At 36.4% G+C, this 26550-nt stretch overlaps 1 protein-coding gene across 1 annotated transcript in view; it reads left to right on the top strand.

Annotated features, from left to right (window-relative positions):
- The window catches only part of Cpa6 (carboxypeptidase A6), a 352847-nt gene that overhangs the window by 115138 nt on the left and 211159 nt on the right, over positions 1-26550 (top strand). The window contains exon 2 of the mRNA XM_004637530.1: positions 22569-22644. Within this exon, the coding sequence (XP_004637587.1) occupies positions 22569-22644 (76 nt within the window). The remainder of the gene's footprint in view (positions 1-22568; positions 22645-26550) is intronic.

The raw sequence follows: 26550 nt of genomic DNA, 5'->3' as shown, positions 1-26550 counted from the left end.
CTTAACAAAAATGAGGATACAGATGAATGTCCATTTTGTATCTGTGTATTCAAAGTGGTTAGGATAGATATATAGTTACATTCTCTTAATGAATAGTGGGATTTGTTCTAATGGTGTTTGTGAATAGGATATCATGTCCGCATCTTGTACATCAAATAACCCCTAGAAAGAATGTATGCATTGTGTTAATTATTGAAACTATTCTACCAATTTGGTTTGAAATTGTCTCATTGGTGTTTGTTTCTCAATAAAATTATGGAAAAAAAATAAAACAAAAAAAAACAGTCAGCTAAGTCAGACATACTTTCTTTTTTATTATTATTTTATTTATTTATTTATTTATTTATTTTTAGTGGTACCAGGGATCTTCTATCAGGAAAACTGACTTCATTTTCTATTTCATATTTTTGCGTTAATATGCAGGTCTTCTATAACCCTTTTCTAAGTGAGAAAGATAGAGAATTCTACCATAAGCTTGTTGTTTGGATGAAATACGTGCCATGATCTTCATTTTTAAAATAATTCTCTCTCTTTGATTGCTGTTCAATGATTTGTCTTTAGCAACAAGGCACATTGTTATTAATAAGCGATAGAAGTGACTTTGTAGAAGTATCATCGTCTAATTCCTTACTCCATGATATATCTTAATACAGACTTTCCTGTGTATGTCAGTTTGCATTCTATTACCATAACAAAATATTTGAGGTAAAGAACTTACAAAGAGAAAGGATATATTTGGCTTGGAGTTTGGCTGTTTCAGTCTGTGCTTGGTTTACCCAGCTGTTTGTTTGTCTGTTTGTTTAATTTTGTAAAGTAGCCACAGTATAGTCTATAGCAGTTTGTTACATATTTTTAAATAGGTGAAAAATTTGAAGATTCTCCACATACAGAAAAATGATAATATTTGATGTGATGCAAAAGGTAGTTACCTTTCTTCAATCATTACATATTAGATAGATATATCAAGTTATGATTCTGTACCTGTTAAGTGCAAGTACTGTGTGTGACAAATTTAAAATATTTTTTAAAACTATCAAGTCAGCTAGACCTGGTGAATCTGAGTCAGGAGGACCATTAGTTTGAGGTCAGCTCAGGCTACTTAGAGAGTTCAAGCCCATCATGGACTATATAGTTAGGCCTTGTATCAAAATAATTTTTTTCAAAAGATTTTTTAATTATCAATTTTACTTTATTTTATTTTATTTCATTTCATTTCATTTTATTTTGGTGTTTTAGGGAAAGGTCTACAGAGTGTTCAGTGTCTCACTACTAACTCAGACTCATAGTGATCCACCTGTTTACAGCCTCCCAAGAGCTAGGATTACAAGAGCAAGCCACCACACCCAGTCTCAATCCCTGTCTCAGTGCACCCCCAGGGTGGGGCCAGCACGGCAGGCCCAGGGATTGAACGCCTGGCTCCTACACCTGCTTGCAGGTGCTTTAATCCACTGAGCTATTTGGCCGGCCCTTATCATATCATTTAAAACAAGGAAAATCTGAAAACTGTAGCAGCCAAGAAGAACCTAGAAGGCATGACAATGAATTCTTGGATGGGTTCTAGAACATAAAAAGGGCATTATGTAAGCCTAAGAAAGTCTGAACATACTGTGGTCTTCAGTTAATATGCCTGTCAGCCATATGTCTACTTAAGAAATGCCTAGCAGATTAATAAAGCACAGTTCTGGGTAAAGATATTGTTTCTCTATCTAATCTCATTTAGGGCCAGCCAAATAGCTCAGCGGACTTAAATACCTGGTTAGGCAGACCCAGGGACCAGGGGTTCAAGCCTTGGCCTGCAGTGCCGGCCTCGCCCCCGGGATGCTATGAGACAATAATTGAGACTGGGCATGGTGGTGTGCGCCTATAATCCTAGCACTTGGGAGGCTGAAAACAGGAGAATCACTATGAGTTCAATCTATGTAGTGAGACCCTGTAGACTCTGTACTAAATACAAAATAAATAAATAAATAAATAAATAAATCTCATTTAATATCTTTTAGTCTAATTAAAAAATTCCTCCATAAATAAAATTCATAACTTTTCATATTTGACTTTCTAGATATATTTTTGGATGATATATTTTACAAAACTTTTGTGTGGCTAGTTTACAGAAATTCAAATGATGTTTTAATTTTAATGGTACACTGGCTTGCCATGCCAACCCTCTTACTAGTTGTATGACTAGGTTTTTAAAAGTTTCTATGCAATTGATCATATCTATTTAAAAATGATAATTTTGTTTCTTCTTCTAATTCCCTTCTCTTTTATTTTTTGTTCTTAATGCTCTATTGCTATTGAATAGAAATGATCATAGCACCCTTCACTACCTGCTGATTTCAAAGAGAATGCTTTGAGCCTTTCACTGATGAATCTGTTGTCTGTTTACATGACTCTTAACTCATTTATATATCTTGTAATTGCTTCTATAATGAATTTTCACTAATTTCTTTAGGAATAGTTTCTGCTTCACCAATCCTGTTTTAGCTGCATCTAATCTGCTGTTTAACCTCTCCATCAATTTATAATTTCATTTAGTATATTACACAATTCTACAAGATTACTTTGCTCATTTTTATAGTTTCTGTTCATTAGTCCTGTTTTGGATCCAGAGGTTGACTAACCATGGCCTGCAGGCTGAATCTAACCCAACCAAATTTAGTCTAACCTATTTTTGTCAATAACATCTTAAGAAATTCAAACAAGGCCATTTCTTTCATATCCTGGTTGCTTTCATCTTGCAATGGCAGAACTGAACCACTGCTTTGCAAACTTCAACTTCTGATTCGTCACAGAAAGCCATTTCCAAGCTTTTCTGCGTGTAACAATTGCAAATTCAGTAGGTTCTATGGGTCTGATTCAGTACTTTGTTGTTTATACTGGCCTTTATGCAAGGTAGCTAATTTTGTGATATACTTTTCAGTTTTTAATAGTGAGCTTGTATTTGTTGAAAGTTTATTTGCGCACGTACTTTGAGGCCTGCCTATAAGGCTGATCTCTCCAGCAATACAGTGCATTTATTATTCCAGGGGTGTAGCACCTGAGCGATCATAGTATTCCAGGAAATAGACTCTAAGAGGTAGCTTCTTGTGGAGACACTTTATCAGAGAGTGCTCTCACGAGCAACACCCACAAAGAACTGAACAACAGTGAAGATAGGAGGCTTGAGCTGAAATGCTGTTACCACAGGTTTTGTACAGAATTCCAAACTTGTATTGACCCTTCAGCAACATCTTAAATTAAGAGGCTGGAGGCAGGGTTTTGTATTTTAGCATAAGTGGGTACTTACATGTGGACAGCACCTGAGGAATCTTGGGAGAAACATCTTTTTCTGTAGACCGTTGCTTAAAGTAAGGCTCTTATGTGAATTATCAGCAGGCAGCATTTTACAGATAGGTTAACAAATGCCTCCATTAATGAATGCCTCCAGCAGGGAGTGATCTAAGATGCACAGCACAGGGAGCTTCCAATCAGAGGACTATTTTTTTACACAGTTTCTTAGTTTGGAGGTTTTTTTTTTTTTTTTTAGAGAATACAAAATAGTGATTTAAAAAAGCAGCATGAAATGGATAAAAAATGATATGGTATTTTTACACAATGGAGTATTACTCAGCTATAAAAAGATAAATTCAAGGCTTTTGTAGATAAATGGATGCAGCTAGAGGCATTATTGGTAAGTGAAATAAATCAGATCCACATGTGCAAACATTATATTATATTCTTACTAGTATGAGAACCTGAAAGAATAATGAAACTCTAAAAGGTACAACAGATACTGTGAAAGGGAAAGAAATTGTTCAATGGGAAGGAAAAACTGGGATGAGCAAAAGGACAAAAGAGAGAAAGGAAAAAATATGTTTAGGTATATATGTGCAACAGTTTGGATAATTGTATTGTCAATTTCTGCTGGTCTTTTGAAATGAGCAGTTAATGATTAAAATTTTTGACTCTCATTTTTTTCCTTTTAGCTTGGAAATTTTTGAACAACATAAGTAGTTTGAATCTCAATTCTAAGCTACTATAGGGTGAGCATGTGATCTTAAATTCTCAGTGGCAACTGTATTTTCCCTCTCTCTAAAACCAAAACAGACAAGTTTTTTTTTACTGTTTCCTTGCGTGAGGAGAGTTTTGCTAGGCATCTTTTCATGGAGGTTGTTATTTACAAGGTTTTAAATGGAGGTCCCTGGTCTAAATGCGCATGTTATCAGATCGTAGGGCTTTGGTTGCCATCTAGATGCTTTTCAATTGGCGTAACCACTGGCCCTAGAGTTAGCTGAATTCCTCATTCGGGCTCTCTTATGACTTGACTAATCCTATTGCTGTTCACCCTCCACACATACAAATTCCAGCATTGCTAAGTGCTTCATACTAGAGAGACATTTCAACATTTCTAACAGAACAAACCATGATGGCAGACAGATTTCCAGGTGAATATTATGCACACTTAAATTTCCAAGCCATATATATATATATATATATATCTCAGTCCACTGAGTCCTAAATCTTCTCAGTTTTAAGAATCAAAGTCCTCTCATAGGATAATCTTTCATCTCTTCAATTAAACCCTTTAAATATATATTTTATATATAATTTATGAAATACTATATATTACCTTATATTTCACTAATAGTATAAGGTATAAGTTATGTCTTAATTGCTCAACAACAATATGCAACCTAAAGTTCTTTTTATTTGTAGCTCCTTTCCCTCATCTTCTCTACCAAAGTTTTGAATAGGATAATCACTAGATGAGTTGCTACTACACAAATGGTTTATTTTCCATTGTATAACATTATTCTCCAGGTTGAATATCATTCTTAAATACTATAAGAAAGAACTAAAATGAAGAATGTTATAGTGATTTGACATAATGTATAGCAAGTCATCAGAACATAGTAAAGATATCATGCTGTAAGAAATTAATTTAATGATAGGATTACATTTTACTGCTTTTGTCTCTGATCTGTGCTAATGGAAGAAGAAGAAATTAAAGCTTGCAACAGAATCCAATTTCAGGGAATTTAAAAGATGATGTGGGTTACAATCAATTTCAATTCAATTCCACAAATATTTATTGATCATCCATTATATATGAGATACTGTGGTGTATGTTCAACTGCTTGAGAAAATTCCTATAGTAAAATAAACTACATTAGAAAGGTTTTTGAAGATTTTGTTTTTCTTTTCTCTGTTAAAGTAACTTTAAAAATGAATAAAGCCATCATTTTTTGCCTAACTTTAATCTAAAAGTGAAGTCTAAATCTAAGTAAACTGCCACGGGGCTATTCTTCATGTTCTCAGAACTTTATATTGCAACTATAAACCATAACTAAAGAAGGGAGAATTCATTTAGCTCTCTAGAGTATGCTGTGCCAAGTTATCCCTTATTTATTGCTTTTTAATGAAATTTTTTATGTGCACCAAAACACAATCCTTCAACAAAGGAAGTGCAGCTCTGGGACCCACACACTTTATACTGTGGACTCTACATGTGAGCATTAATTTTTCTAGATGGAATTATCTAATGGGCTTTTTTTGTGCTCAGGAATGAGATTTTGTATTAAGTTAGTGAACATACTACTGTTAACTCTTCCATGTGATGCAAGCTTTCAAAAAGCTCAGCAAATATTTTAAACTGTCCTATTTTCCTTAAGAATATGAATCTTAGCTGTCAAGCACCCTGAATCTTCTCTTCTGAAAGCAAGCACAATATCTTAAACTGCCACAAAAATTAAGAGATTGTTTTAGAGAGAGGAATTTCAGAATGAAATAAAGAAAGGTCTGTATGCATACTCCCACCTGTAAAAACTTATTTACCAGTAAAAGTATTCCATTAATTTTTCTTTGTCTTGTTCATCTCAAAATAAACAAGCCAAGTAAAATTGTTGTTATTGTATAAAGTGCTGTTGATTACAAAGAATAGAAAGTACAACTCAACTCAAACGGGTCTGCACAATGAAGAAGTTTATTATATTGTATAACAGGAAGTCCAGCAGGACGATTGTAAAAGTTGGTTGGTTCAACAGGACGCTTTCAGATTCACATCCTGCTGTTTGTTCAACAGTCCGAAGAGCTTAGGGTGATACAAAGAGGCTTTGCCTTAGGTTTGCTCCCTTTGTAATTACAGGTTGCCAGTGACAAGCAGGATGACAGACTTCCTTATTTACATTCAATACGTGATATCTCTCCAGCCCCCACCAGGACATAATACCCTTTCCCTTAAGTCTCATTGGGGCAATTCTAACACATGACCATCCCCAATCTAACAAAAGTTGCTGCGTGTCAGTCTGTTTTAAATAGCCCAGCTCTGTGTCTTAGTCTGTTTTCTATTACTATAAAACAATACTTGAAATAGGGTAATCTTGAAAGAAAAGAGTTTCCTTTCACTCCCATTTCTGAGGAATGTGTGTCCAAGATTGGCTGCTGACGACTGCTGGGCTTCTAGTGAAGCGCTTTGCACTGGGGTACGTGTGGAACAGTAGCAGAAGGGAAAGCAGGCATGTGCAGAAAAGACAAAGGTGGGCTGAAATCCCACAATCGCTAACACATTTTATTAATCTAGTCATGACCTAAACACCTCCTGTTAGAATTTCCTCCCAACATTGCCTCGTTAAGGAATAAATCCCTGATAGACCAAATCATATTCAAAACAAAGCAACCTAATTGGTTTAGCAGGATTCAGTACTGACAAGGGGATTATGCTGGGATCAGCACAATCAAGTCATGTTAGAGTTTGAGAAGAGAAAATGGATTTGGAAAAACAGCTGAAGACATCCACTGTAACTATTCTGATACTTTGTGAAAGGCAACATTAGAAATCTTCTTTTAAAAAATGAATAAATGAATTCCAAGTTTACAAGAACAGTTGCTTTTATAATGTCAATTTTTACTAGTGCATCTTAGTGGAATATTGGGTTTTATTGTGACATTTTCTTGCAGACATATAACTTATTTTGATCATATCCACCCCCATGATCTTCTGTTATTTTCACCTCCTGCCTCCCACTGCCAATCCCTTTCTCTTCCCTAATAGTCTCCCTGCTGCATTCATGTTATCTTTTTAATCTCCTAAATCCCCAACATTTCCTGGTGTGTGTGTGGGTGTGTGGGTGTGTACATGTGTTTTGCTGGTGATACCCATTCTGTATGGAGTAAGGTAGAATATGAGTTGCTTTGATTTGTAATTCTTTAATGACTAGAAATGCTGAACATTTTTCCATATATTTATCAACAATTTGTACTTTTATGGAGAAGCGTCTGTTCATTACATTTGCTCATTTTTTAATGAGTCATTTGTTTTGAGGCATTTAGTTTTTTGGGTTCTTTGCATATTCAAGACATTAGTCCTCTATCAGAAGAGTAGTGTTTAATTGAATATAATCCCAGATGTTGTTTCTTGGTATAATTTCTTGTTTTGGTTTTATTTTTTAATTAAATGCATTCATATATTTTAGGTCCACATAATGATCACATTCGTCTTAGGGAATTTGTACCCATACATGATATATCCTGATTCTTTTTTCTCGTTCCCCTTCCTTCCCTTCAACATCTCTTCCCCTCCTCATTCACAGAAGGTTTGTTTCCATTTTTTCTTTCTCATGATTTTTTTTTATTTTCCCTTCCTCCCTTTCCCCTCACTCCATATATTTCTTGTGATTAGAGCTCTGTTCAAGAAGTGTTTGCCTTTGTTTTTGCATTCATGTTTCTACTCGGTTATCTTCCAGAAGTTTCAATGTTCATTCTTATACCTAAATTGTGTGATCTACTTCAATTTGATTCTAGTGCTTAGTGAGAGATATGGATCTAGTGTTATTCTTCTGTTCATGGATAATCAATTTTCCTAGGAACTTTTGTTAAAGACGCTATCTTTTCTCCAGTATATATTTTTGGCCCCTTTATTTAAGATCAGATTACTTAAAGTGTGTGAAGTTGTTTTTGTGTGCACATGTATTTTGTGCCAGTACCATGGTGTTTTTAATACTGTACCTTTGTAATATAACTGAAAGTACAGGATATTTTGATCTTTTTGCTGAGGATTTTTTTTTTTGCCTTCTGCTTCCATATAAATTTTAGTATTGATTTTCTAGTTCTATAATAAATGTTGTAGCCATTCTAAAAGAGATTACATTACCATGTTAATGATAGGGCCATAATTTGTATGATTCACTGCCTGATGGCTTGAGCTTCCAATACTCATACATTCATGACTGTCCCATGCATGGCTGTACCGCCAACAGTACAAAGTACCTGAAAGCACAGTCTTGCATGTACCAAAAGTGGTTCAAGCCAGTGGGAATATGTTAAATCCAAGTATTTCTTTTGTTAGCCTCTTTCTTTTGACAACTGTAGTTTTTGTTACAGAAGCCTTTCAACCCCTTGGCTAGGTTAATTCCCAGGTATTTAAATTTTCTGAGGCTACCATGAAGAGAATTGTTTTTCTTGATCTCTTTCCTGGTTGCTTCATTATTAGTATATAGGAATGGTATTGATGTTTCCATGTTGATTTTGTGTCCTACCATTTTGCTGAATTTAGTTTTGTTAGCTCTAAAAGTTTTCTGGTGAAATTTTAGAGTCTCCTACATAAAGCATTTCATTAGCTTTCTGATCACAGAAACACAATACCTAACACCTATATTTTAAAGGAGGAAAGGTTTATTTGACTCAGTTTCAGTGGATTTAGTACATGGTCAACTCCAAGACAAGAACAGTGTGGTGGAAGAGTCTGCTCATCCCCAAAGCAGCCAGGAAGCAAAGACAGAGTGAGGGAAGAGCCAAAGGACAGGAAAATACCCTTCTATGTCATGCCTCTAGTGATCTGCTTTTTCCAACCAGGCCCACTTCTGGCCAAACAAGACTTTTGAAAGATGTTCAGCTTTAAACCATAATATTCTGCCCCAGTCCCCCAAATTCTCATATCCATATCCCTATGCAAAGCATATTTAGTCCATCTCAGTTAGAGGCCAAAGTTGTAGCCATTCCAGCATTGCTGAAAATTCCAAATCCAAAGTCTTTTTCTGAGACTCAAGACAAACTCTTAGCTCCTATAAAAATAGAGGCTTAAATACCTCCAAAATACAATGGGAAGAGGGTAAATATTCCCATTCCAAATGGAAAGAATAGGGAAATATAAAGAAATTGAACCAAAGCAAGACCAAACTCCAACCAGGCAAACATTAAATTCTATAACTCCATGTTCAGCATCTAGGGCAGTGGTGGTAAACCTATGACATGCATGCCACAGCAGGCTGTTTGTATCATTGAAATCTCTAAAAGGTTCACTGTCACTGACCTGTGGCATGCAGTGGTGGGCTATGACCTGGAATGTCTTGGACAACCTCACTTCTGTGGCCTTGGTGGTTATAGCTCCCATGGCTTCTCTCCTAGGCTGCCCCTACTGATTGCCTGCAGCTTTCCTCAGATGCTTCACATTCCTGACATCTCCAATTTCTTGGGGTATCCACTGCACCAGTGGTTTCACTCAGTTTTAAGTGTTTCCCTTTGGGGGTCCTCATAAAGACAATGACCCTGTCACATGTTTTTGCCTGGTCTCCCAGACACTTAATTACTTTCCTGATGATGGAGACATAATATCTGACACAAACAAATTAAAGGAGAAAAGGATTATTTTGATCTACAGTTTGTAGGGGGTTAGTTCATAGTCATCTGACTGTCAGATTAGTTGGCAGAGGGGCATGCCAGTGAAGAGGTGCTCATGGCAGGACACACAGAAAGCAGAGAAAGATAGGCTACATGAAGGCTGAGCTGGGGATCAAGATAAACCCTCTGAGGTGACACACCCAGTGACCTGTCTCTTCTTACCAGGCCCCACCTTCTAACAGCAAGGTAACTATAAACCTCTGTAATCTAGTCATCGTTTGAAAGCCCCACCTTTGAGCACATGAGACTTTGAGGGCACTTCTAGATAGAAAACATAACATAAGCTTTCCTTTGAATCTTGGCAGATAATTCTGACAATCTTCATTCCTGAAAAACCAGTACCACGTAAACAATGCCATGGTCTGCTACCAGCTCAAGCTATTGCCTGGTCTCTTTGCAACAGAGGCTTCTGTATAGTTGAAGTTGGGGAAAATTTTTCCTAGGTTGCCCTGGAGGAGTGTGGCACCTTGGGGCTCTCTTATATAGGCAAAAATCTTTCAAAAGAGTTTGCTCTTTTATAATCCTGATATCGCAATGGGTAGGGAATCACTATTTCCTAAGAGGTCCTCAAGGCATCTTTTTTACTCTCCTGATATAAAGTACTTCACTCCTTTTTAGTGTAGTTAATCTTTTCAACAGCCATACCTACTTTTATCTCAACTTTAAAAATAGTTTCTTTGGCACCAAACTCTTAAGTGTTTAAAAATTTTTTGCTTGGCATTTTTCTCTTAATTTTTGCTGTAAATCTAGCTTACAGTAGTCAGTGTTACCCACAGAAACAATCTTGAGCTGTTTTGAACTATGCCTTCTATCAGATTAATTAGTCCATCATTTTTTAGGAAGGGCGTACAGGGTGTTCAGGGTCTCACTATTAGATCAGACTCATTAGTGATTCACTTGTTTACAGCCTCCCAAGAGCTGGGATTAAGCCAGGGGATCGAAGTCCCAGCCCCTGCACCTGCTTGCAGGCACTTTAATCCCCTGAGCTATTTGGCCAGCCCTTAGTCCATCATTCTTAATCTCAGTTTCTCCTGCAAATTCTAAGGACATGATCAAAATGCAGACAAATTTTCTGCCAAAGAATAACACACAGAGACTCTAGTTCAGCTGACTTTTGGAATCTTGTTCCCAGATGAAGCCTCCTGAGCTTGGCATTTATTGTCTACATTCCTATGTATCCATTGCTTCTGGATTCTCTATCTTACTGAAATATACTTTCAAAATAGTCTCAAATGTTGCTCTGGATTTTAGTAGCATCTGTTGTAGCATCCTTTTGCATCTGTAATTATATTGATTTAGATCTCTCTTTTTTTGAAGTTACTTTGGCTAAGGATTTATCAATCTTGTTTATATTTTCAAAGAACCAACACATTGATACTTTGTGTGTTGAATCTCTATTTCATCAATTTCAGCTTAGTCTTTGCTATTTCTTCCTATGTATTGCCTCTGCTTTTGGTTTAGTTGGTTCTTATTTTATTTTTTTGAGAACTTGATATGTATCTTTAGTTTATTTGAGATCTCTCTTTTTTGTATGTAGGTACTCATAGGTATAAGTACCCTTTTTAGAACTGCCTTCACTATTTCTCAAAGATTCTTCTGTATTGTGTTTTCATTTTTGTGTTCGTGGGGGTATTGGCTACAGGTATACAGGAGATGAATATGCAGAGGTAAGGGACTTCTGGAGCTACGTGCCCAAAACCTTCCAGAATGCACGGTTAGAGAATAAAAGACAGTCTGTTGGGCCACAAGTCCAAGTAGGATCAAATACATTGCATTCATAAATGAGCACTCAGGCATTTGTCCTCCTGTACTCTGGTTAACATTTAGATTGGTCCCAAGGTCAGTCATCTAGCAGACCACTCTGGCCTCGCCATCTTTCCCCTGTCCCCTAGTTCCTACCTAGGTACCCTTCAGTTTTCTCTTATCCTTCCTTCTTATTACTATCAATAAAAAGACAAAGAGGCTCATTTGGGACTGCTTTTCATCAGACTCTCATGTTGCGGCGTCTCAGTTAATGGCCTTCTGGGCCCTCTTAAAGTTTGGATTGAACACTGACTCTGGATAATCTTTTTTTCATCCCTTGCATTGTACAATGGCTGTGAACTATGTCACGTTTTACTGTGGATATTTTTAATTTCATTCTTTATTTCTTCAGTGGCCTACTGATTATTCAAAAGTCAACTGTTCTTTATATAGTTGCCTAGATGCAGATAGCAGTATACAGAGTTAGTCAAAGTAAAAATTCTAGACATTAACTGCTATTTTCAAAAATACTGACATAAATTCTTAGGATGATCACCTCAGCCATCCTGTATATATACTTGCATATTTTCCCCCTACCTTTTTTTCTATCTTTTCTCCTTTCCCTCATTTTCATTGTTTAATCCTTAAGTTCTGCTTCTTTTCGTTTTACTGTATCTGTTTTATATTTCAGGTTTTATTTCTTTTTTTGTGTTCTTACACTAAAGAGGCAATATGATACACACGTGCTTCTGGTTTACTTTACTTATGAGTATAGCCTCTAGTTGCATCCACTTACCTGTGAAGGCCTCAAGTTTGTCTTTATTTGTAGCTGAGTAACACTCCATTTTATAAAAATGCCACATCTTTTTCATTTCATTCCTCAGGTGATGGCATTTTATTTGCTTCTAAGATTTGGCTATGACAAACTGTGCTGTTATAAACATGGGTGCACATATATCACTATGGTGTGATCTTTTCAGTTCTTTTGGGAAAATATCCAGAAGGGGAATACCTGAATTGAATGGGATGGCAATGTGTAACACAAAAGCCATGCTTGAATGCCTGTCATCTTGATCATCTAATTGTGCACCATTTCTAATGTTGTATAAATTATTACTATACTCTCTTTAAAATAAGTTTTAAATAAAAGAAGAAAAAGAGAGACAAGAACAAAAATTTAAGGTTTCCTGAAAGCAAGTGGTACTATTCAATCATTTGTCCAATCTTACATAACTGTATCTATTAAACTGAGCAACAGATTTGACATAAAAATAGATAATATATCAACCATTGTTAATCAACTATCCTTGTTTTGGAAATCTGCAACATATGTATTGTTGCGTGTTACCCTGTTTCTGTCTTTGTTTCTGATTCTTTTTCTTTTGTTATTAGTCTTCAAAATAAAATAAAATAATTTTTAAAGCGAATTATTCAAACTTGGTGTGTTTGTATAGATTCTGTACTTTGTTTTTATGTTAATTTCTATTTTTATTCCATTATCAGCTGCTTCCATTGTCCATTATCTTCAAGATCCAAGAAAGTATTTTAGGTTTTTATTTGCTTTATGTCCTACAATACTATCTGTTTGTGAGAATGTTATGTCAGCTCATCAGCTGCTAGAAGGAATGTGTATTCTGCAATCATTGGAATGCATGTTTTATAGATGTTTATTAAATCCATTTGTAATTTAATTTTGGTACTGATTTACCTTTTTGTGGGAAGGGTATTTGGATTTCTTCTCTATTAGTGCAAGTGGCATACTAAAGTCAACCACTATTATTTGTTGAGGCCTATGTTTCCCTTCCTGTTCATATTGTTTTATGAAATGGGGTTTGATAACATGTACTTAAAATTGTTACATCTGCCTGGTGGATTGTTCCCTTACCAATATGTGCTGGCCTTTGTCTTTTTAAACTAATTTCAGCTTGAAGTTTGCATTATCAATTAGTTACAAGTACAGCTACTTCTGCTTGTTTGGGGATTCTATTTGCATGAAATATCACTTTGTGTCCTTTCATTTTTTAGTCTGTATGTATCAGCCAGTGTTGTGTAATTACATGCAGCAAATAGTTGAGTCTTATTTTTTAATCCAGCCCACCAGTCTACATTTTTTAATTGGAGAATTAAAGCCATTTACATTCAAGGTTGATATTGAAAGGTATGTAATAATTCCTGCTATTTTGCTGTTTTACTAATGTTTCACTTTCCTATTTTCATTTTTTTATCTACCCATCTACATGTAGTTCCATTAAACATCTTCTGTAATGCTGGCTGAGTAGTCATGAATTCTTTAGTTTATACCTATCTTGGAAGATCTTTATTTTTTCTTTGATTTTGAAGGTCAACAACACTAGATGTAATTACCTAATTTGACAGCTGTTTCCTTTCAAGGCTGAAACATATCATTCCAGCCTTTCCTTGTCTTTAGAGTATGTGCTGAAAAATCTATTAAATCTATGTTTACCTATGTAATTGACTTGGTATTTCTCCCTTGCAGCTTTTAATATTTTCTCTTTGTTTTGTATATGAGCAGTTTAACTATAATATGTTGTGGAATGTTATTTTCTAATTATATATATTTGGGGTCTAAATGCCTCTGGTACTTGGCCTTTCATATCATTTGAGAATTTTTCTGCTGTTATTTTATTAAGTAGGTTTTCTATGCTTCTAATTTATACTTTTTCCTCATCTATGCCAAAAATTTATAAGTTTGGCAAAAGTTTATAAGTCTCCTAATGGTGTCCCAGAGAATTTTTATGTCTATTATTTTTAGGAGAGGAAAAAATAAATAAAAATAATAAAGAATTTCAAAACAAGATGATAGGAAATTAAAAATGCTTATTATTATTTTCAAAGTAGTTGCTCAGATTATAGATACAAGCATACAAAATGGATCAAACAATATCAGTACTTACTGTTCCTTTCAATAAACTAATAGAAATTAGTAATACAATTATCTTAGCTATCATATATATATATATATATATATATATACACACACACATATATATATACACATACACATACACACACATATATCCTTTTCTCCCTTTTTTTCTGCTTTCCCCCATTGCAGTTGTTCTTTCCTTTTGAGCAGTTTCTTTCTCTTTTACTATGTCTACTATATGCTTTGGATCTTATTTACTCTTTCAAGTTTTTACACTAGAGAGGCAATATTATTTTGACAAATACAAATCTGATTTATTTTACTTATGAGTATGGTCTCTAGTTGCATGCATTTTCCTACAAAAACCTCAAGTTTATCTTTTTTATAGCTGAGTAGTATTTTATTCTATAAAAATGTCATATCTTTTTTATCCATTGTCTTTAACAAAGGAGCCAAACATGCTTACTATAAGAAAGAGAGACTCTTTTAATAAATGGTGCTGACAAAACTGGCTTTCCACATGTCAAAAACTAAAACTAAACCCATGTCTATCACTATACATTAAACTAGAGTCAAAATGGATTAAAGATTTAAATATTAAAACAAAAACATAAATCTAATGGAAGAGAAAATAGAAATCTTGAAGACATAGGGGTAAACAGAGTTCATAAATAAAAACCAAATTGCACTGGAAATAGTTCAAAGAATCAACAACTAGGATCTCAATTTATTAAAAAGGTTTAGGGCTGGGGAGATAGCTCAGTAGAATAAGCACTTGTCTGGCAAGCACAATGTCCTGAGTTCAATCCCTGATACCACAAAAAAAAAAAAAAAAAAAGGTTTTACACATCAAAATAAATCACTAATAGAGTGAAAAGAAAGTCCACAAATTTGGAAAAACTTTTAGCTGACAGTTTGAGGATTTGTATCTAGAGCATATAAAGAATTTTTAAAAATCAGGCCCCCAAAATTTAAAAACTTAGTGCAAAAATGGGCATCTGAGGTGAATACATGCCTCTTGTGTTCCTGGTGAGATTTGCATATCTGTTGGGATGGATTTCCCTATCACCTTTATGTTCCATCTGCTTAGTGAGCACCTTCCTCTTGATAATGTGAATGTGTTCTTGGTTTGTTGTGCAGTATTGACTTTAATCTTTTACTTTCTCTGTGCCTTCTATGCCTGTGCATTGTGAATTTTGACTGTACACATTGTATGTAAATGTGGCGACCTGCTTTATTGGACTTGCATCATTAGGGTCCCTCTGCTAACCCAAGCAAGTTTGATATAAACAGCAGAGTATGTGTGGTGTTCTCTCTGTAGTTGCTTCTCTAAACTTGTCAGAAGTATGCCATCCTAGTAGGTTTTGGAAAAACCAGAGCTCAGGCCCATTATGGCTGGGAGAGCCACACAGTTGTATGTGTTATTTCTTTCTGTTGTTGGTAAGGGGATGAGTATCCAGTACTGGGTCTCCAGAATTGGCATTCCTCATTTCTGCCTGCTTGGTTCAGGATTCTTGTATCTTCTATCCTGAAAGTTGAGGTATCCATCAATGTTTGAACGGGAGTAGGTTTGGGAAGGATTGATTTTATAGTTCATTTGTAAAGCACCCGCCAGCATATTTAGGGTTGTGATTTCAGTCCCCAGTACTACTTTAAGAGGAGAAAATATCCACAAATAACCACTTAAAAGTAATCCAGACATAGGCATATGTTTTTTAAAAAACATACCTATGATACCACTACTCAAAAAGCAGAAGGGAGCAGTAATACTAAAGTATAGACTAAAAAGTTAAACATCACTATGAGTAAATTGATAATAAAATAGTTTTTAAAAAATTTAAAGCATGTGTGGAGGAAGAAAGACTAAAAAGTAAATGAGTGAAGGAAGAGAGAAGAGAAAACAAGGCAGAGATGAATTAATTTTAAAAATACATAAAATGTGAAAAGGAAAATGAGGTGAATAAAACTATAGGAACAAGACAAAAACAAAGAAAAAACTCATAGATTTCTTCTTGCAGAATATTTGAAATGGAGAGCTATTCTTGGGATCTCTGAATTTGGAATGGCCAGATGTCAGAGACAGTCAAGAGTCACTGTTACAGTCTGAGTATTCCTTTTGCAACTCCACCCAAACAAGCAAAACCAGTTAGGTTTTATAGCTAAGTTGTTACTAGTTACCTATCCCCAGTGGACTAAGACAAAGTCTTCAACATGGCTATTTTCATCTCATAAGCCTCCCAATTTACCACCGGATGGGAACTACAGCAACAGTAGGAGGTTTCTGCCATATCTTCTCATCCACCAAGCCAGTACATTGATTGGGCTTTTAGGCCCTTGGTATTCTGACTCTCTGTCACATCCCTGAAGAGCATGGCAAATATCCAAGCCATGGTAGTGTTTCCTCTGAATGCCTCTACTCATGGAAGAAAGGGGGTCTGTGCTGCGGTTGGGAGTCACAGGAACGGAGCTCTGCTGGTTATAGCCAGGTACTCTCAGACCTAGCCCCCAAGAATATCCACACATAGCTGGTCTCACTCTCCACCACAGAGGGAAATTGCCACCTTTAAATGGAAATGCCTTTTATTTCACTTAAGAGTATGTTCTCTAGTTGCATCCATTTACTGACAAAAGATTCAAATTTACCCTGTTTTATAGCTGAATAATACTCCATTGTGTAAAATACCACATCTTCCTCATCCATTACGGTTACTGAGTTGAGGAGAAAGGCAGGAGAGGGAGTGGGGAAAATAGATTTATCTGTATATCAGCAGGATTGTTTGGACAACTGTACTGTACATTTCTGCTGGTCTATGGAAAAAGGCAGTCAATGCTTCAATTTGTTTTGTCTCCCTTTTTCAATTGTTTTTCCTTTTTGTTTTCTTAGTCATTTCTTTTTTCTTCTTCCAATTTTACATGCATATATCTGGTAATATGAATAACTGGTTAGAAGACAACATTGTGTATTACAACAAATGCTGTGAAAAATTCATATTACTTTGTTAAGTGAAAATTTGTATCTCTTGTAATTTTTTCTGTTTTAATTCTAATTTGTACTCTTTTTTTTTCTGGCTCAGGCTGCCTTAAGTGTGGGTCTGGTAAGGCACGTTGAACTGGGGATCAAACTGTGATCTCCTGCACCTGACTGGGTTTGCTGGAGCAGGCACTTAAACAACTAAGCTAAGTCGCAAGTACTCTCTTTTAAAAAAAAATAGGTAAATAAATGGAAGTGCCTTTCTTTCCCCTGCCTCACAAACTGCACTTTTTTGCTGACTGTGTCTCTTAGTAGATTTGTGTCACAGACACTTTTCTGGAGCCAGTGTTTGATAGGATGGGTGCCCACTGCATCGTGACAAGAGGCTGCTGTTCTTGGGAGATACAAAATACTCGATGGCCTTTCTGACCCTCCAAGCAGTGCACTTATGGGGTCATTGGTATGCTCCTCCACATTTAAGCACTCTATTTTCTTTTATTATTCCTAAAGAGCAATATTTGGAGTTTCACCTGGTGATAGATACCACTGCTATGCCCCAGTGCTTTCCAACAAATCCCCTGCCTCACAGAGAGCTATATGCCTGTTCATCTGGTTCAATCTCTTTGAGCACCTGGTGGGTGCTATGTGCCTCTAATCGGCTATTCTCCACCCTATAAACCCTTTACTACATTCAGGTAAATTGTGCCCTTAGAAGTACTGAAATATTGAATGTGTGGCTTCCTCTGAAATGATTTTTCCCTTTTCATTTTATGTAAGGTATCTTGTATCTCCATTTGCTCTTGTTGAAAATAATGAGACCACCTAACATGTATTTCTCACATGTCAAGGAGCTGCCTAAGCAAACAGTCCAAAATTAAGGAATATAACAATGATCTGATTCAAATACCTATGAAAAGGTCAAAACAAAGCTACCAGGAACCAGAAAAAAAAAATTAAATGCTTCCATAACAGAATTTTGTTTTGCTATTTCTGGGATTCACACTGAAACACATTTGGAGAAGGATCTGCTTTTGGCTCTTTTTAGATTAAAGAAAAAGAAAAAAAACTTTGGTAGGAAGGTAATAATATTAGTTGCTCTATGTTAGAAGGCAATAATAAGTTAGGCGTTTCCCGGACAGTATCTCACTGGCACTGTGAACATATAAACCCACCCAGAAAGGAACTTGCATTTCTCTGACACCTACCACTTTGCCTGGAAGATATGTTAACCTTAACAAACATGCTGAATGAAACACTTTTTGCAAAAACATTATCCAATAGTACATTGGAGTGCGTCCCAATTTAGGGATTAGGATGTGTCATCGCTAAATGTTTCAACATTTTGGCCAAGGGGCCACAGAGAGTGGTGAAGCCCAGACTGAAATACACCTTGAGGCTTGTAGACAGACATGAAAAAAATAAAGTAAATGAAATTTAAATGTTTTACAATTACTGCTTTTGTTCTGCTTGACTCACTCTAGATATATCATGCAAACTACCAAAGAGTAGGTCTAACTTGATGAGTCATTGGGCTGTATCCAGTAAAATAAGCCCAACTGGGTAGAACTCCCTTCTCATTCTTCCTTATCATCTGCTGACTAACTGCAGGAGGAAGGAATTGTGAAACACAGATCAAAGAACACCACAAAGGGAGATTCTGCTCTACTTAGTTTTCTCTTAAAGAGAATCTCATTCTTTCTTCCATTCAACAAATTAGAATATAAAAAAGGAGGAAGACTACACTAATGTAGTCAAGGACCCTTCAAGTGTAAATATTGGATAAAATAAGATGAAAAGGTACAAAGGCAAAAATGTAATAATATCAAGTATTTATACAGACCTCACTATGTGTCAATAATTTTTCTCAGCACTTGACATGCACACACACTTAATCTTCACAACAATCCATTAAGAAACACTATCTTCAATCAAATACAGGGAATGAAGCACAGAGGTTAAAAATCTTGTTCAAGTTCATACAACTAACAGCAGTTTGACTCCAGACCATGTGTTTTTGCAGCTTTCTCCTGTTTTTCAGTAAATAATTGAATTTTGTGGGAAGAAGAAACTTCCAGGGACCAAGCATTTGGGAATAAATCAAAGCTACAATTGAAAGAAAAAAATGATACCATGTGGTTCTGGGGGTTGGAGATTACAAAAGGGGCTCCAGTACCTATATTGGGAAGAAGCTGGAAGTCGGGGCCTGTATATTCTAAAGAGGGAATGTCCAAGTGTTGAGAAAATTCTTTCCTTTAGGGAGCAGTGACTTAGGGACGTTTTCATGTACTAAGGATGTAAGAGGTAGGTGATACCTATGAGTAACTGGTTGCCCACTAGTCTTTCTAACCTCAGGTTATAGTAAATCCTTTGATTCCCTCACCTTAATCCCAAAGAGTAACCAAGGGGCCTTAATTTATATGTCACCTAGATGTAAAAAACACCTGGGAAACTGTGGGGAAAAAAAAAAAACCTCTCAGTTTATCTTATTTGACAGTTGTGCCCAGCTAGGGTTTTCTCTCTTACCTTCTAGGAAGTAATTTACTCCTTGAAACCTCAAGATTTATAGTATCAAATTATTGTTCCCTACTTCAAAAAATACTGATTTTCAAATTCAGAAAGGATAAACTTTTGTTTGGTGAAACAAATGAAGCATTTAAGATCATGTCATTTGTCATGCTGAATGAAGAGCTCTTGTTTCATTGTGCTTATTAGCCATTCCTTCAACATCATTTATCGTTTACAGAAGTGACCTTCTGTGGGTTTTCCTGATAACTTCTCTTATTTACCAATCTTTGATAAATAATCAAAACAATAATAAATATATTCCTAAAGCCACACCCAATAATTTCTAAAAGGTGAGGTGAACTCTTGGTGATGAATTCACTGTCAGGGTTAAATTATTTCAGGGGTGGTGCCTTTATATCCTGAATTAGAGAAGAGGAACCAGTGGCCAGGCTGAATTATCCATCTTCCTGTGGCTGTAAAACAGCTACAGATTGCTTCCCTTACACTCTTGAGCTGACAGGCCCCAGATGGAGGTATTTTTCCAGCAAGCTGCCAAGTGATCCATCCATCAAAAGCAGCTACATCACCCAGCTGTTTTTTTCTCTGCCAAAATTTGTACTGGATCAGGTGGGACAAGACCAGTGTATGATGAAGGCAGAAAATACAAAGGGAAGAGAAAGTACGTACTAAAACTGAAAGGCGAAGGAAAAGCCTTGACAAATTGTGAAGAAAATCCCTCAGTTCACCTCCTTTGATAGTGGTCCCCTGCTAGGTTTTCTCTCTTAATTTCCTGTACATGATTTACTACTGGAAACCTCTCTGTTCATAGTACCAAATTATTGTTTCCTACTCCACAAAGTATTAGTTGTCAGATTTAGAAAGGATAAGCTTTTGTTTTGTGAAACAAATGGAGCAATTTTAAAGTTATATTGAGAGTTGTTTTACAGTTTATTTTATTTATCTCTTTTTTTTCAGAAATATGGACTTTGAGACTCGGTTTGTAGAGGTGGTTTTGCATGATGTGAGAGAACCAAAGTTTCAAAACTATAAGTAGAATAGCACCTAAGACACTATTATAGACACTATTCTTCTAATCAAATTATTGCCAGCAAGTCAATGACCTTTTCATTAATAGACTTAAAGAAAGCATAATGGGATCATTTGAAATTTCAAAACTAAAGTGATTAGAAGTAAACATGTAACCCTAAAACATCATTGTCTAACAAATCCAGGAGTCTCGCTGGGGTCTGGTGTGCTCTACATCTACCTTGCCTGATCTTGGAAATTCCTATTCTTCTAATAAATAAAACCATGGAAATGTATGCAAATTATATCTATCTTCCTAGTATACCTTTCAGACTAGGGAGATGGATCCTTGAATGAATTGACAAGGGCTGGAGATTTGGCTCAGCAGTAAAATGCTTGCCTAGCAAGCTGGAGCCCTGTATTCAGTCCTTGGCACTAAAAACAAAAACTAAATCTCCCCTACAAAACAATTCAACCAAAAAAATATGGTAAAATCAAAAAAGACCAAAAACAAACAAAGTAACTGAATTGACAAAATTTTGGTCTTCTGATTAAAATATATATCTGTATTTCACACACACACACACACACACACACACACACACACACACACATTGAATTGAACAACCTAGGACCTTGCTAGGCAAATGCTATGCCCTTTAGCTATATTCCCAACCTTTTTGTTTTGACAGGACATCTCTATGCTTTCCATCAGGTTGGCCTCATACATGTGATGCTCTTGAGTAGCTAGGATTATAGGCAGACACCACTGCAATCAACTTCCATTAATAAATACTTAATAAGCATCTCCTCTGCAAAACCTAGCAATTGCCTGGCAATCTGAAGCAGTGTCACTCCCTTGAGAATCCTCTGGAGAACAGATCAATACTTCTAGTCACCTTCAGCAGTTTTAGGATCTTTACAGAAAACATCTCTGTAGTATGGTAAAATGGGCTTCCTCTTTGCCACTCACCTCTCACCCAAGCCCTTGCCAGTTTAGAAACTGATCAGAAATCAGATGCCCCAATGATAGGCTTTCTCTTTACTGTGCTTCATGTGGGAAGAATCCAAACCAGATGTCTTCCATAGAATATGGGGGGGGGTGTTTGTTTGTTTGTTGTTGTTGTTGTTCATTTTGTTTTGGTTTTTGTTTTATACCAGGGATTGAACTCAGGATCTTGTGTTTGCCCAGCAGGCACCTATGCTACTAAGCTATATCCATGGCCCCCATAAGGGTATGAATTTCGAAGATCTTGTCTCTGAAAGTTGCTTTCCTTTTCAACATTAGAATTTTTTAAAATGGGGGTCTGAGGATATTGTTCAGGGCTAGAGCTCCTATGTAGGTTAAAAAAAAAAAAGAAAAAGGAGAGGAGAGAAGAGGAAAGGGAGAGAGAAAGAAGGAAGGAAGAAAGGGAGGGAGGGAAGGAAGGAAAGAGGGTTTTTTTCTCATTAGGAATTTTCTTTCTTGATATCTGCTCTGAGCTATTTAAGAAAATTCCTGTCCCATGATGTCATTGTTCTTATGTTTGAGCCTCTTTCTACATTAATTACAATATATGTGATTTTGTAAACTTCAAAAGCTGATGAAATACTGGTTGTAAGACCAGGAAAACAGACCCAATATAACCAGAGAATAATAAGAACCGTGTAATATGCTTACTTGTAAGTGAAGTTTTGCAGTTTTTCTTAAATGCAACGGTTGTTCATTAAGAGATGAAAAAAAAGATGGTTAATGACTTTATTTTTGAAAGGTGAATATTGCCTTTTGTTCTTTTTTTATAGTGATAAGGTGATAAGACTTATTCCCAAAACAGAAGAAGAAGCGTATGCACTGAAGGAAATATACCACAGACTCAAGGTAACAGATTTACTCACTTGTACAATAAAATTCTGCCTTTTATTTGTTTACAAGACCTTACTGACTTGAGTTAAATAATTGGATTTTTTTTTTTTTTTTTTTTCGGAACCGGGGATTGAACTCAGGCCCTTGAGCTTGCCAGAGAAGCACTTATTCCATTGAGCCATCTCCCCAGCCCCATAATTGGATTTAATTAGCCAGGAGAAATAAAAGCTAAGAGATTAATTGAAAGAGTATTTAAAGAAAAGTTTAGACTACTGACAGAGTTTGAAGAACAAAAACACCTTGGAAACTTATTTTGCTTTTTTTCTTTAATAGATGAATAATTTTAGTTTGTAGTTTTCAGAGCTTCACTTTTTCTTCTTGGAATCTTCATGTAGATCACTTTGATACTTTTCTTCTAATCAAATCTTTAGAAGTAAGTTGAGGAAAGTAAAAGCTAGAAATTCAAGCTGACTAACATTGCTATATTTCAGTTGGTTTAAAGAAAATTTTATTTGCAAAGGATGAAATCTCTGATTATTCAATCTCTAATGGGTTTTATAGATTTTTAGAGTTCGACTTTCTCATTTTCCCATTATTGTGTGTAACTGAGCATAGGTCTAATTCAAAAGCTATGCTGAGAAGTGTGGCAATTGGCTCCCTGCCCTGCCTACCAGAGTAGAAGCAGGCCCTTAAAGGATGATAGTTCAGGCTTCATTTTCATGGATGGCACAGCAGATTACCAAAGGGCCATCAATAATCTTTAATGTCAAACAGAGAAATATCTCTCCTAGATGATAGAAGTACAATTCTATTTGGAAAACTATGCAAGCCCTGCTCAGTAACTATGAGCCCCTCATGGTGCAGTGTAGTTTCTATGAATTACCTCATGAACGTGATTCTATGAAGTAGGTACTATTATTATTGCTGTCTTACAGGAGAAAAAAAAAAGAGAGATGAACAGACGTTAAATAACTTGGAATAACACAGTGTGGAATTGAAATAAGCATATAAGCCATACCAAGCCCTTTAGGACCGTGGTGAGGCCTTCCTCTTGCCTCCAGCCTGATCATATTCATAATGAACAAAGTTAGGCTGAGTTTACAGGGCAGTGGAGTATAGACCCCGAATATGAGTGTTATGCTCATATATGGCTATGTTCCTAGAGTCAGGGGATGTCATTACTACCCTCAGGTTCAGGATTTTCCAAGAGGCCTCATGTGCCTCAGCATATAATCTATTCGCAGCTATGATTAATTATAGCAAAAGCATACAAAACAGAACCAGCAAAGGGAAAGGAGGCCTGAAATGAAGTTCAAAAAACCCAGGCACAAATTCCAAGCATTTTCTGCCTGAACTCATGTAGGATGTTCTTAACTCCCCACCTCCACCCGGAACAATGAGTTCTGGCAACATATTTGCGAAGTTGTCTATCAGGAAAGCCTGACTTAGTAGCCAAGGCTGCATTGGAGCCTGATCATACAATCACCTTTACCCTGACACATTCTAGACTCCTAGAAGAAAAACAAATATTTGCCAAGTAGGCCTTTGTAACATTTGCAGAAATGGTTAGGCACATTATGTCACTTTGGGGGGTTAAGGTGATAGAAACTCTCCCAAAAGCTAAATTCCCAAATGCCACACAAGAAAAAAAAAAAATGTTAGCATATTGATGGATAGATAGGCCTTTCTTATGAGAGCAGTTTCAGGCTTTCTCTGCTAAATCTTTCCTATGCATTCATTCACTTCTTTTTACTACAGAGGTAGCTTATTGGACTAAAGTTTGAAGTATTGAGCTTAGATAAATTTCTGTCTAAAAGCATCCTGTTACCTTGATGTCATTTTAAATTTGAATGATTTTACCAAGTGATCCATTTGCACTACAGAAGGCAGCAATTCTGACCAGGCAGAGAAAGCAGCCTGCAGAGAAGAAAGAATGTGACTGTCTGTCATCTTCTACCCTGTGGAGCAGATAGGACAGAATCAGGGCCATTGCTAACAGCTTCTCTGCATGCATTGTGCAGTGCCGCCAGGGGGACAGAAGAGAAGTTTGCCAATGACTTTACTTGCCACCTTCTCCTAAAGCACTATGTGGTTGACAGAATTGTAGGATGGCCCCAGGATCTCTACCCCCTGGTGTACTTGCTCTGCACTATTGCTTTCCTATGAATATGATGATGCAGTCCTTTCCCGGATAATACTGCCTTATAGGGCAGAAGGGAGCTTACCTGGAATGGGCCTGTCCCAAACAGGTGAGCCCTTTAAAAGTAGAGTTTTCTCCAGCTGTTGACCGAGAAAGTGCTCTTGCTGGTCTCAAAGTCTTTGATAAACTGCTCTATTATAAATGGCCCACAGGAGGCACATGCCAAAGAATAACAGCTACTTCTACGAGGTAGGAATGATCCCTAGTTGATAGGCAGCAAGGAAATGGAGAGAACAGTACTACAACCATGAGAACATGGGTTCTACCACATACAGCTTGGAAGAGGCCTGTGGGGCCCAGATGAGAATGTAGCTCAGCCAAAATGTGAATGTTAGCCCATTCTAGCCAGGAAGAGAGAATCCAGCCAGCCATGCCCAGGCTTCTGATATACAGAACTGTGAGACAATACGTGGGTATTGTCTTCAGATGCTATACTTGTGGCTATTGTCCCACAGCGATAGAAAGCAGACAATTAACAACATACGTCTTGGCCTTTGGCTCTCATTTTCCTATATGAAGGCTTCAAATTAATTTTCCTGTTTTTAGAACAAAACATCTTAAAGAAAATGAAAAGTGATTAGATTTCTTGTTTGGGATATAAATTCACAATGTCATCTCTCAAACATGAGCAAATTCAAAATGTGTATACAATACTGAGTGAAATTTGGGAAGCTTATGGCCAAAGCATAGCTAATCAAATATACAACTGCTGTTACAAAGCTGGTTACTTTCCTAATTAAATTTTATGCTTTTGCTGAAGATTTGAAACAAGAAAGTTAAACAGAAAACCATGCCCCCAGAGAACTGGACTGAGAAAGCACCAACCAATTAAATTGTTAATTAAGAGCATAACTATGAGTTAAGTAAAGTTATGATGGAAGGGAACAGTTTGCAGGTGAGTAAAATCATGTCCTGCCTACATTTATTTCCAGGTTCTTTGTGCTCTGAAGGAACAGAGGTGGCTTTATGAAGGACACAATGCTTCTATTATGGAATTGACACAACTTTGTTGGAGAAAGTACTGACATTTCTGTTTCAAACTTTCTCATCAGAGAGCTATAAGATAAGAAATTGCCCCATTTTTCAAAGAGTTTGTCACTTTTTTCAGTGGGGAGCATAATCTCAAGAAACATCAGCTGGTTTGTCAGGTGTTGTTGAGGGACATGACAGAGTTATAAAATCCCATCGAGGAAAATTGTACTTTCTATGAGGAAGGCTTTGTTCCTCCTTTGCTTTAAAGCAAATTTGCTTCCCCCATCCCAGTATGGCTCCTCTGTCACTCTCAGTTTTATGTGAAGGAAATTCATGTCTTCTCTTACCTTTCTTGGGATGCTCCCCAATCATTCATTGGACTTCCACATGGAATCCCTGTGAATTTATCAACTTGAAACATCCAACTAGATCATTTAATCAATTGGAAAGCTTATAAGGAAGAAGATTGATTATAGAATTCATGTGGTGATGGTGTGGGAATTATATAGTCCCAATTTTATTAAGAACTGTTGTATAATTACAGAAGCTCTTGATCATCACTATAGTAGAAAGAGTTCTGGGATGCAGCCTCACCCACACCCAGGCCAGGAATCTTGGCCCTGGTCCCACACATCTTCTTCCAGATAACTGATCAAACTGTAACCTAGATGCTTCCATAAAAGGATTTTGCAGGTATAATTATGATACCAAAACAATGCTTAAAATGCAGAGACTGCACAAGTGGGCCT

This window comes from Octodon degus, unplaced genomic scaffold (genome assembly GCF_000260255.1).
Source record: "Octodon degus isolate 3935 unplaced genomic scaffold, OctDeg1.0 scaffold00091, whole genome shotgun sequence".
Classification (NCBI taxonomy): Eukaryota; Metazoa; Chordata; class Mammalia; order Rodentia; family Octodontidae; genus Octodon; species Octodon degus.
Note: the sequence above shows the minus strand (reverse complement) of the source record. Positions and strands in the feature narration are given on the sequence as shown.